Here is a 13960-nt window from a genome sequence, read left to right as displayed (position 1 = left end):
TACAGACGTATACAGGGGTCAGATAATAGGCGTATGGTAAAGGCAGGCAGATGCTTCTGTAGGATAGGGCATTGGATAAGGGAGCTCGGTATGGCCTTGCCAGGGAGCAGCACACACAAACCTTTGTACACTCCAGCAGATGTTCGGTGAGATCATGTTAAAATGCAGAAATGAAAGGACTTTAGAGATGAACGGACTGCCCGCTGCCCACGGGAGACCGGAGTGAGATCATGGAATCACTGAAAACTGCCAAACCACTTTATTACTCTGCCCGCTCCCCGGAGACAGGACTTTACTTGTAAATGACTGCCAGGAGAATTAACTCATAACCTGCTGGTGACTGGTGTAGATGACCAATACTGGGCACATCATGGTATTTTTTACCCAGCATGTATTATATATACTGTATATGAAGAAATATCCCCCACAAGTATACTACAAACTGGTTCATCAGATATACCGTACCATGCAATTGTTTTAGTGGGTGTGAATTTAGATATAACAATGTTAACAGTTTATTTTTGTCAATTAAGAAAGTGCAAAAAGTGAATGAACAAAAGAAAAGTCTAAATCGCATTGCTATCTTGTGTGACCACCTTTTGCCTTCAAAACCGCATCAATTCTTCTAGACGTAGCAGGTAATGGCCGCCATTCACTTACCAGTCTCTGATCTTGCACACAGCATCCTCCACTTTCCCTTCAGTCTCCAGGGGGCCCCTTGTGCCGCACATCACATCCATAAATGGACACCATCCAGACAATGTTCAGCATCACGTTCATAGGGCACCCTGCAGGCTTAAGGGGAAGCAGAGGAGGGTGTGGGCAGGAACTGGGCACGTAAGTGACTAGCAGCCATTACCTATTGAAGTAACCCATTAGGTAGCAGCTCAAGGTCCCTGTATTGGGGCCATTTACTATATGGTGGCCACTTACTGTGTGGAGGCCAGGTAAGCATCCAGTATACTTTATGGAGATTAATATACTGTAGGTAGGCACCAGTAAGGGGGCTTTATACTATGTGGGAGCCAGTAAAAGGGGTTGCATATCATGTGTCAGCCAGTCAAGGTGGCAGTATACTGTGTGGCAGCCATTAAATGGGGCGCTGTACCATGTGGGAGTGGCGCCACTGACAAGTCTGCTATAGGGCTTCTAGTTACACCCCTGGTGCCAACAGTCCCAATTTAGCAGGGCATTTGGACTAAAAAGGGGCAGATATATGCCAATTTTCACTTTATAGGGCGTTTCATTTTGGGAGCGTGCCCTGCCAGAATGAGGCAAGTCATATTTTCTGTACTGGTCCCTCTTTGCTTCTGTTCCGAATCTTTCCAGTCTCTTCCTTAACGTTGGTCAGACTTTTAGTCACCCATCTTTTCCTGACACATGGGACTGCAATGTGCCCCCACAGTCCCGCGTTTGTTACTGTTTGTTTTCTAGAAGGCACAGATCAGTGAGTGGATGGCTCCGCTATTTTGGTGTCAGCTGTACTCGCAGATTCAGCCAACGCTTGGTATCAGCAGCTGGCACCAAACCAAGCTAAACAGTCATCGCAAATGAGAAATTAATTCTTTCCCTTCGTTCTGGTGGAAGACTGATAGATATCATTAGTTTCTGCGGAAAACTTACAGAGGGGAAGGTGCCAGTAGGGTTTATTATGGCCGGGAACACGAGGTAGATGTAATGCAGAGCCTGCCCCATAGCAGCTAAATGTTCTGCCAACTGGACTTCAATGGGACGGGTCAATTTACAGTCCAAGAGGGACGGGACATTCCTGGAGATTCAGGATTTGTAACGTATGCTAGAATCTTCCACTGTCCCTTCTCCTCCTTGGATTATCTCGATGTCTGAATAATAAAAATTTATGAGAAATCTGCATAGAGTTCAACATGGTCACCATTCACGCAGAGGTTGACACCCTACTTTCATGAGTGAGAAGATACCAAATTTAACGCACCACTACATCCCAAAGCGTTATATAGCTGAATACCTAAACAGACTAGCCATTGAAGAATCTGAGAACGCCGTCATGTTGGCCATATTGGTTGCCACCCAACAGATACCATTGGGAAATAGTTTTGGATAAAAAGTTCTAATTCAATGACTTTTCATTTATGAAATCTTTAAGCCTTCCCCAAAATAGAGTCGAGTAGTAGAAATACCAGTAAGTTTTCAGTATCACTGGTCATAAAAAAAAGCTATTTTAGATCTACAGAAAATTAACTCACTTATAAAAAAAATTAAAAAAAAGCGACAAAAAGTGGGAAAAAAAACCCACTACAACTCTATAGGGTCAGATCTTCAGGGCAAGTTTCCTTTCTCTCGCCCTCTGACACCACGACAAACATAAAGAAACGCGAAAATACACAGTGAAGATAAAAGCCCAAAAAGGAATATATTGCATTAACCCCTTCACAGCCAAGAATGTTCCTCTAGAAGTAGCATATCTCTAAGAAAAAAAAAACAACAACATTGCATTATACACACTAAAGATTATTAATATCATATAATAACAGCTATGAATGCAATTATATAATATGCAAATGCAAGTGTACCTAATATTGTGAAAACCCCCCCACGAAAGTAAAAACTCTAAATCAACCACTCCCGCTTTCCTACCTCTGAGTGATACAAATAAGAGGCTCCAATTTCCTGAGCATCTGGTACTATTCAGTAAAGGCCTGGAGTCAATGACAATTATTCTGTCCTGTCCATATACAAATGGTTTGCTCCATATGGTGGATCTAGACAGGAAGCACAGCCTTTATAATATATGGAGGATACAGATGTAGAGCTGTATACAGGAATAACTAGACTACTGTTAAACTGGGCAAATCTATGCCATAACCATATGGCTGGATCAGTCTGGTCAGTGACCTCTTGTAATGTGTCTGGATCACTTTGGTATACATTTGTCATGTAGTAACCTATGGGAAGATTGATTGATATATTGGATTCAGCTTTTCAAAAATATACATATAACCAAATATATATATATGCATGACCAAATATAAGACCATAAAAGACTCACTGGTTCTAATTCTAAACATGGACATTCAAGATTGCTCAGTGAACAACCACGTACCCAAATAGTTGTCAGTTCTGGCACATCTTGTACTGTAATGTGCCATTCATGAACAAAGAGTGCCGAATATAGGTGACCTTGTTTGTAACAACCCCAAAATGCCCTGGGGTATGCACGATGAAACGTATCAGGGTATTTAGGGATAAGTAGTTTCACTGCTTTAGGGTCAGTCATTTGGGTACTGTCCTTGTCAGGGAGGGAGCTCTTTAATGGGACAATCGGGACACAGATTAGGGCATAATAGGGATAAGTTTATTATCCCATACCCCCTTTAAGGCCATGCTTTGGAGGTCTCACTGTGACATGCCGCTACCTGTGCCCTCTGAACGTCTGTTAAGTCTTGGTAAAAATACTGGCATGAGTTATACCTCAAGTCTTTACCAGGTCCCAACTAGAATAGATTTCAGTTCAGATCCACAGGAGCATCTTAATAAATCAGGCACATCTCACACCAGCCTGGACGTTATGAAGACTGGTGTAGGAAATGCTAGCCTTAATAAATTTCAATTTGTAGATAGGGCTTGTCAAACTGGGCAAGGCTTGATATGCAACACAGTGTGCCAAAATTTGGTGTTTTTTTGGTGAGAAACTAAGCAGACTAATAAGTGGTGTATCGTTACCCTAGGCAGTCTGAAAAATTTTCAAAACAACAACAACTTTGAATTTTTATGCAAATGAGGCAGCTAGTGCACTGGGGGCGGGCCTTCAGCCCTGAGAGCAATACTCTTATTGCTAAAGTAGGACGGGCAATGTCTTAACCATGGGAGGATCAAGTGTGACTGCACAGGCAGGAGATGGTAAGGATCTGAGTGGCAAGGGCAGTGCTCCAGAGAGTTGATGGCCCGACCCCAATGCACCAACTGCCTCATCCGAATCAGACCTCAAAGTTGTTGTTGTATTTTTGTCTGAGTCACATGGAGAATCTGTATAAAGTTGAAGGCAAAGTGTGGACCCGGTGAGTAGAAACTAGAGAAATTAATTTCCCCTAATAATGTGAGAGTCTAAGTATTTTCCAATCGCTCCATAGATTTTTCATACATTTGGCCTCCAGGTTACTTGCGGTAGAAAAAGCTGCGATGGCAGAACATTTGGTCGCTGTTCTTTTATTATTCTTGAGAATCTAGCTGCATATTTTAGAAGATGCTGGCAGTGACACGGTGTCAAATTTGGTCTTAAATGAAGCAGAGTTGTGAAAGGAAAAAGAGCAAATCTGCCAACATGTAACATGGGGACAGGGAACTAGACTAAAGCTAAGTGACAAAACAGGCCTGTCTTCCTTATAGCAGAGGAAAGCTAAAGTCTTGCAGCACAGATGGGATTTTCAATCCTTCTCTGTAAAAGTTTACTTGCACACAATAGCAGAGCACGATGCAGAGCCTGACATTCAGAAACTACTCATTATATTGGATTCTGTTACCTATGGATTTCCATATGACTGCCGATAAACTTCCTTACTATACTATTAGTATCACTGCGCCCACTTGGCTATTTCTGTTCCTTCTTATTACACTACGGCCACTTTTTGATACCCGTAATGTGACCTCGAGGCCGAGACTGCCTTTGTGGTTAAAGTTAACCAAACTTAGATCACAGTTTCTGACCATGACTGGAGATGACTACACACAACCCCCTTACAAATAGTCATTTATGGCATGGCTATTGCTGGGCAACCCCGTCTAGACTAGGGATAACAGCTGTGCATTATGGCCCACAATACTGCTCTGTAACTATTCGGTCGCAGCCATACAATGTCACACCTGTTTGCAGACAGGTGCAATGAAATTCTTTAGCAACGGACCATGATGTAAGATAACACAACATTCTGGCATATGTGTAGCACAAGACTAAATCTCCATAGAATAGGCCCACATGACGTCTCCTTAGGGTGTGTTTACACATTCAAGTTTTAGATGCAGTTTTTGAAGCCAAAACCCAGAGTAGATTGGTAAAGAGAGCACTGGTAGCACACATCCTCTATACCAAGGATAGGGAACCTTCGGCTCTCCAGCTGCTGTGAAACTACAACTCCCAGCATGCTCCATTCACTTCCATGGGAGTTCCAAGAACAGCAGAGCGAGTATGCATGCTGGGAGTTGTAGTTTTGCAACAGCTGGAGAGCCGTACGTTCCCTACCCCTGCTGTATACTATCATTCCTTTTACAATCCACATCTGAACACCTGAATGTATAAATGCACCCCTAGAGTTGTGTCCACGTCCCATAGGAGGAGTCTCATCAGTTGTTTCGCTCACTGTTGTTTGATGGGGACAAATAATCCTTCCCCTGATGAATATTGGATCCATATTATGGCTCTACATCCCAGCCAGACTACTGGATCACGTTTAGAGCATCATAGATCAGTAAGATGTTCTAGATTTGTTAGCAAACCTGCGGTCAGGCCCTGATACCGACACTCAAATATAGAGCCAAAATGTTCTGTGTCAGCCCTAAACCTGGTGAAAGCTCAATAGGCCCTTTAGTAGGTGCAGATAAACCCAAAAATGCCATCACTTACTTATTCAGGGGGCCATAAGCCAGAAAAAAAGTAAAAATCAATTAATCTAAAAATCAGTGTTCGGAATATCAATCCAAACCTTTGCAAAGGTCTCCAATCTGAATTCTGTATGTTGATAGTAATACCACTTGTGACGGAGTTGCTCCTTAAGTAAATTTTCAAAGAGGAAGTGAATGAATGAAACGCTGCCGCTGAACAGCTGTCATACTCACACTGAACTCTGACCTGAAAGTTAAAAAATTTACAACTTCATAGACCTCCAGGGCTTTCTAACATTGCAGCTCCTGCTTTATAGCGTTGCTTTCTAGTACTGCAGGCCAGCCCATTCATGTTAATGATGGTACAGACCAATCCTAATCTGATCAATAGAAGATACTCCTTACTATATACTGTATGTAGTATACATTGTCTTATTATTCCTCACTATTTTCAGGATATAAGTCTACTATCACTGAATGAGGACAATCTCCACATATACAGGTTGCATTCTCTTCCAGTCTAGCCAAATACATCAGCTGCACAAATCCCTGACAGCTTGCTACAACACATCAGGGTGCATTCACACAGTGCAGTTAAAACCTCACTGAAATAAACTGTATACAGTATTTTTTTATTGTACAGATGACATAGTAAATTAATGTGTTTCACCTCTAAAATTGAGAAATCTCATGGAGTTCATTTAATTCAGTTTTGATGCAGATTTAAAGGGGTTATTAAAGGTTATACCATAATAGATTTGCATGCGTCCGACACTTTGCCCCCTGCAGATCAGCTGTACCAGGGCAGCATGGCGCCCCGATAACATTTATATTCTAGCAAGTACACTCCTTACTTGTCATACAAACTGTAGCAGTGGGTTTAGGTTTACCGGGAGTTGTGCTGTCCAGGTACAGCTGATCAGCAGGGGTCCCGGGTGTCGGACCCTTATGGATCCGATATTAATGGCCTATCCTAAGAATAGCAGACATGAACAAGAGTGGTGCGGTTTTAGGAAAAGGAGCAGACCCTTTTTCTTAATCTAATACAGTAAAATCCCACATTAAAAAAAACAACAACAACAAAAAAAAAAACAAAAAAAAACGGTGCTTGAAAAACCCTCGGGGTGGTCCAGTCCCAAATTTATCTTTCATAGAGATGGCCTATCCACAGTATAGGACACTAGTATGTGATCAGTGTGGATCACACCTGGACCCCACACAGATCAGCCGTTCCAGCAGTGTCTGGATGCTAGAAGCTACAGCAATAAACAGGGGGCACATACAGTCTCTTCAAACCAAGTAATAGGAGCGGTGCAGCACTTCCTCAGAACCACCACTATCTAGAGGATAGGGCTGCTATTACTCAAATCAGAGAGCCTGCACAATGCTATTGGTTCCGGTGCCAGGTGCTGCCGGAATAGCTGATCAGTGCAGGGTCCTGGTGTCGGACCCCCCACAGATCACATACTACAGTAATAGTTCCTAAGAAATCTGGGAGACAAACCTCATTGCCATTACATATACCGCAAGGCTTGTCACACAACTGAATGAGAAGTAAAGTAGTGACCCATAGGTCTGCCTCCCCCAGAAGATAGCCAGTCTGTAACATACAATGCCATATTGTGGCTGTCTAGTCTAGTGCAGCTCTGGCATAGAACAATCCCATAGTAAACATGGCACAGTTTGACTCACTTTCTGACACAGACAGATTGGTAGATGAGCCCTAAATTGCTGTGGCTGCAAAACCTGCATACATGAAGTGCAGCAGAAATATTTCACACAAAGTATATTTGGCACGGTGATAAATTTTACACGTACATCACACAATGCATAGAAGGTCAAGCTTTCCACCAGTGGCGGTTATAAATCCTGGGGCCGCTTGCACAAAGGATGGAGAAAGAGAGTTCTGTATTTTCTGTGCGACTTTCATAAAAGTATCTGTCATTCTGGTAATGAAAGACAGACACTGAGCACACAAACCGGAGGAATGTGCCATTCTCTAGCAGGGGAGGGGGGAAGAAGACCCCAACAGGGGATGGTCACAAACAATGAAGACAGTAAATACATTGCTCACGTCAATATGTAGCTTAACGGGACACCATCTTGTAACCTTATAACCTTTACTTTGGTTAAGAACTTCTTTACGCACAACTAAGGCTGCATTCAGACTGCTAGTTTCATGCTACCAAAGCGTAAAATGTGGACACATTATATTACACAAATGACAAACGTAACTGCAAAGAACAAGTCAACTGATGCTGGTTTCCAATGGCAAACAAGAGACATTCGATAGCAGGTTTGGATGTGAATGGAGGAAACCTGTAAAAATAAAAAATACATATACATAGGCATAAGCAGTCACTAACCTTCATTGACCCGAGGCAGATTTGATTTATCAATCGGAATATGGGTCATGGTTGGTCTCTTGATTTAACCCTTGCTTGAATCCAGTGTTTCAATTCACGCTAAAGAACCATGGAAAGAAGCTGAAAAAGAAGACAAACAAAATTTAAGAAGATGCAGAACCTCAAAAGATGGAAGCCAAAAGCTACATGACTAATAATAAATCCTGACAAATAAGGTTCTCCTCCCCCAATCCATGGTGGATTATTTTCCGTAGACCTGAATCATACAGTTTATACAACAATTTTCTCAAACTATTTTGCAGACACCAGTAAGATGTTGTGTCACCGGTTATAATACGGTAATGTCATGTATATCACCATTAATCGTCTTCATACAACTGAAAAGGCGCGTTACATGGCGCAAAACATCCTCATTATTCTATGGAAATGAAGGATCACGCCCTATCATCAGGAAGGGAAACTACGTGAATGGGATCTGACAGCTGCCAGGAAATATGTCACTAATGTATCATGCCTTAAAACACAGGCGTGTAGTATTACATAACAAGCACATACAATAGAGTGCAGTAGTAAATCCTACCAGTATGGATAATATAGGATAGTAATGTTATAAGTAGTGTGCAGAGCCAAGCTCCAGGTGCCTAAAGGCTGCAGGATGGATGAGGAGGATGACACACCCCAGCATTCAGAGGGGCCCTCTCACAGCCCATCGAAGTATATAAGGTAAATGCATCTCTACTATCAGGATTATAGGCAATAGGACAATGCAGGACAAACTGAGCACCTGCTAAATATTAGTGGTATAAATACAATTGCCGAATATATAATCAGAAGAAACCTAATTATGACTAAATAGTGCAAGTAATTATAGTAAACATTGTAAGATGTTCCATTAAATAGAAGGTTTCCTCTCTCCTGTTATTTGCCTTCTCTTCCCCCCACTATGATTTGGACCACACTCATGCAATCCATACTCCAGTCCATACACAGGGAACAGGCAGATTAGAAGATTGGGGAAAAGAGGGGGGAGAAGGAAAAGACACACTAATAGCTGCGACTAGTGCACTGAGTGAGGAAACCCATCTGACACTGCTATGTCCTCAAGACAAGAGTCTACTACTGTACGGAATGAGGCAATAAGCCCAGTAGCAGTCATCTCCTCCCACTCCCCTCTCCATAGAGAGCTAGATATGACTATGTAAACAAAGAGTCTAAGTTAAGATAAAGAAGTGGAGAAGGAAACAGATTTCTTTAAAGAGATTATGCTGCTAAGAATATTTATCCTCTATTCACAGGATAGAAGATGAATACTGATCGTTGGGGGTCTGATGAGACTGATGACTTATGACTTATCTTAAGGATCAATACCAAATTGGTGGGAGTCTCTGATACACTAAGAATGGAGTAAGAAGCAGATAACTATGTTCTTTGTGTAATGCCGGAATGGAAGCTGATCTGCAGTACCTGCTCTGGCCACTACACATAGAACAGCACTGTCTGCTTCCTGTTCCATTCTCTGTGTAACAGTTGCTGGGTACAGCTGATTGTTGGGGTGCTAGCTGCCAGACACCCCATCAATCTGATCAATACCTTTAGTCTGGAGAACCCCTTTAGTATATTATAGAAGCACTATATCAAATTCCTTAATGTTCAAATGCAAGTGTAAGTTGTTCTTATCCTGGATTTTAATGTTATTTCTACTTTATTAGAATGAAATGTAGACATTAAAGATTGTGTCGGATTATATAAGCAAGGCTGTGAAGTTTGTAGACCAAATAATCAACTCCTCACAGTCCGACTAAGACTCCTGTCTGACAATGGCTTTGAGCCGTTTATGAAGAAGTAGTAAAGTTAATTCAAGGGGGAAAAAAAAATTGTAAAATATGTAACAACCTGTACATCTAAATAATTACACAATATTAATAATTGTATAGTTCTTAATATAATAATTTTACATTGAAGCTGGCGTCAGTAACTTTTTGCCCCAACTAGTCCTGACTCCACAGCTCTGTATATACAAGTGCAACAAAATTACAGCGTCAATGGGAAGCTCTTAGACTGAACATTTCGCTTCAGACACCAATTTGAAGATTATTTATAGGATAGATCTATAGTCATAAAACCATTACATATCCAACAGCGATGGTGAGCTATAGCTAATGGCCAAACAGGAAGCTCCTGGGCCCTAATGCAAAATCTGTAATGGGAGATTTCAGCTCTGAAGTCTGAAGAACTGTGAATATTGCTCTGGTGTGTATAATACAGGGAGCAGGTTCTCAGGATATGCTGAGAGCAGTCGGCTTACAACAACAGGTTAGGGATCACTGGTGTAACCTATGACTTGATCCTTTGATACACTATTATAGAGACAGAGTGTCAATAAGCTCATCACTCCTATTATGGGTGAGGTTTAACATGTCAAAAGCTACACATGGCAAACCGCAAAGCAATGCACGGGAACCAAACAGATATTTCTAGTACAAGGAATTACACAAGGTGAACTCCCAGCCACAGTGAAAGCAAGACATAACACAAGACACAACAGGAACACACACACCCTGCTTGTATGTGCCGCCAAATAGTAAATACCTGCCTTAAAGGAAAACTGAAGTTATAATATGGCTTTTATTAAAAGGGATTCTGTAAAATTCCCAGAGCCGTATAAATATGTTCATAGCTTGAGGAACTAACGGACAGGTGAGTGTGAGTCGTTTCTTGTTTTTTGGAAGTTTTTTTATATACCACAGCCTCCAGGAAAAAAATATAATTCCTGGACAACCCCTTTAACGGCAGAAAATGTCACAGTTTGCAGCGCAGATTTATTCCTGCTTATAGCAGGTGTACAACAGGTTTTAGTTTGACATGACAGATTAAGGCTCTATGCAGATCAGGTCTGTTTCCTTGAACAGACACAAAAGTAGGGTATACAGTACTATATTTCTGCATTCTTCAAAAAAAAAAAATTAAAAAAAAAAATAATTATATTTATGTTAACAGATTTCCTAATCAGAATGAAGCCGTAACTGTACAAATCCTATTAGGAGCCGTGCAAGTTTTTGTAAGTTTGAAGCATTTCACTTCAGAGAATTTCCACCGATGACCACGGCTATGTTTTTCTTCTGTGGTTAGAAGCCTCACTAGCACAGTGTATGTTGCCAGGGGTTAAGGGACTTCTACCCTCCCTGAAGAGGAAACAGCAATGATCATTTAGTTTCTATGATCTCACTATATCACTATTTGCCGCCTCTACTAGTCCCACCGACCACCTAAACCCAGCACCGGCTGCCAGACCGTGATAGTCAACACTTGTCAGGGCTGTTCTCCCCTGTAACTAGGACGGCTCTAAAATCAATAAGGTTGGAAATAACATCATAAATGTATAAAATAAAAATAAATATTAAAATAAAAACATGACATATCTCCCTCCTCAAGTCAAATCTGCAACACTAGCCTCAACCTCAAACTAAAATATACAATATACTATTACAAATGAGGAAATTAATAAATAATGTTGCCACCTAACTAATGACAAACATATACATATATATATATATATATATATATATATATATATATATATCCTATTAATATTATAAATGTGAAAGTTTGTGAGTTTGGATGTTTGTGGGTTTGTGTGTTCGGATGTTTGTTAGTCAATCACGCAAAACCCGCTTGGCCGATTTGGCTGAAATTTTCCACAAACATAGTTAATACACCCCATTGCGCAATAGGCTACTTTTCGTCACAATAGCGCACATACGTTTTTCCCAGGACCCCCACAAACCCCAAACTCACACCACCATCTCTGCAATCTCACACACTTTGGACCCCGATTTGGCTGAAATTTTCCACAAACATAGTCCCTACACTCGATTGCGCAATAGGCTACTTTTCGTCACAATAGCGCACATACGTTTTTCCCAGGACCCCCACAAAACCCAAACTCACATCACTATCTCTGCAATCTCACACACTTTGGACCATAGCAAGCCACAAAATTCATATTACCCCCTACAGCAGAGGTCAGCAACCCCTGGCACACATGCCAAGAGTGGCACTCCTGCCATATTTCACTGGCATGCCAGCAGCACAGGACCTGCAAGAGTTAAATAAAGTCTGTGCTAGAGCTGAGGCATAAGGACACTCCCCTTTGAGAGATGTGCAGGAAACCCAGGGGGTGGAGCTTAATCGCTCAGGTCTCTGCCTGCTATAGTAATAGCTCCTGCCGAAGCTGCTAGCAAACTGAAAGTAAGAAACACACAGCTCCCTTCCTTTACTTCCTATTCTCATTAATGTCCGGCATTTGGGGTTATTAGTTTAGTGTTAGTAACTCCATGTGCCTCACATTAATAGGAATAAACCCCATCATGTCCCTCATATTAACCCCTGTGTGCCCCATATAAAGGTTACTAATATGTGAGACATATGGAGGTACTAATAAAAGACCTCAGTAATGAAGATACTTAATTATTACCTCCAAGTCTCTCACATATCAGTAACTAGAGATGAGCGAGTACTGTTGGGATCAGCCGATCTGAACAGCACGCTCCATAGAAATGAATGGATGCACCTGGTACTTCCGCTTGGACGTAGCCAGCACGCTTAACCCCCCGCGTGCCGGCTACGTCCATTCATTTCTATGCGAGCGTGCTGTTCGGATCAGCTGATCCCAACAGTACTCGCTCATCTCTATCAGTAACTCTTACACTGGGGTTAATGTGAGGGACATGATGGGGTTAATTGCTATTAATAAGAGGCACATGGAGTTACTAAACTGTCATGCACAGGGCCAGACTTTATGTTGCTTACTCAAGAGTATCCTGTGCCCAAAACTTACATGTACTGGCGGAAAATAACAAATCATACAATGTCGTATATCGAAGTATATTAACCTGAAATACCTCTGTCCCAAAGACACTATGTACAGTTTATACCAACACCGTATAGCGGCTGAAATACAAATTACATTCAACACAAAAGTCTCATGTGCTCTCAGAATTACAGCAACAACAAGATACACAGTTACATTTTATATCCCATACCTTATACACAGTACAAAAACCTTACCCGCGCCTGTATATACCCACTTCTACAATCACCGCAGACGAAGTCGCGGGTACCAGCTAATATATATATATATATATATATATATATATATATATATATATATTTTTTTTTATTTTTTTTTTTATTTTATTTATTTATTTATTTTTTTAAGACAAACAATTACAGCAGCACCAGCAAATCTGGGGATCATCCCACAAATTGCACGGCAGAAACCTCTCTCCAGGGAAACAGGTTTGCAATAGAAAAAACAATCCGGTCTGTAAGCAACTTGTATGGATGGAAAATGTCCTTCTATTGGAAAGAGCAGTACACCACGTATCGGTCCCACGTATCGGTCCACACTGGGACCTCTCTCAAGTGAGACCAGTGTCACACACACTCTCAAGTACAGTGATCCCTCAAGTTACAACATTAATTGCTTGAGGGATGACAAATTGAAACAATTGTATCTAGAGACCATAACTCTAGAGAAAATAATTATTAATTCCACAGGGCCCAAAAATTTCAAAAACTTAAACTTAGAGAATAGTCCGATATAACAGACACACGCACATTATTATTATATATATTAGAATAGAATATGTATAGAACTAATATTAGATAGAGGAAATCCTTACACATAAAGGTTAGAAAGTAATTTACAGCTTCCAGCAGCTTTTTCTATGACGGACTTTTTTCAGGGTTCTGAAAAATATACACAGTGTATCTGACAAATAACATGGAGACACTCTCAGGCCCAGTTCACATCTGTATTTGGGTCATTCCGTTCCCCTCTCCGCATTTTTCGTGCAGAAACCATACAGACCCCATTATAGTCTATGGGGTACGCGGGTTTCATAAGGTAACTGCTTTTTTTTGCAGATTAGGTTTCCATTCTGGGGTCCTAAACGGACTCCCCAAACAGAGACCTGAACACAGATGTGAACCGGGCCTCAACTAGTGTTCAAAGGAGCAGC

The 13960-nt window shown here is 41.3% G+C and overlaps 1 protein-coding gene across 2 annotated transcripts in view; it reads right to left on the bottom strand.

Annotated features, from left to right (window-relative positions):
• LOC142210576 (uncharacterized) overlaps positions 1-13960 on the bottom strand; it is a 68543-nt gene that overhangs the window by 48117 nt on the left and 6466 nt on the right. The window contains exons 1-2 of one of the 2 annotated variants that reach the window (XM_075279837.1): positions 8518-8540; positions 7938-8057 (exon numbers count right to left, since the gene is read on the bottom strand). In XM_075279837.1, coding sequence (XP_075135938.1) covers positions 7938-7986 — 49 coding nt within the window. In that variant the 5' untranslated portion in view covers positions 7987-8057; positions 8518-8540. Of the gene's footprint in view, positions 1-7937; positions 8058-8517; positions 8541-13960 lie in introns of those variants that run through there. The other variant, XM_075279836.1, reaches the window with a different exon arrangement.

This window comes from Leptodactylus fuscus, chromosome 6, assembly GCF_031893055.1.
Source record: "Leptodactylus fuscus isolate aLepFus1 chromosome 6, aLepFus1.hap2, whole genome shotgun sequence".
Classification (NCBI taxonomy): domain Eukaryota; kingdom Metazoa; phylum Chordata; class Amphibia; order Anura; family Leptodactylidae; genus Leptodactylus; species Leptodactylus fuscus.
The sequence above is the reverse complement of the archived record's forward strand: the minus strand, read 5'-3'. Positions and strand labels throughout refer to the sequence as shown.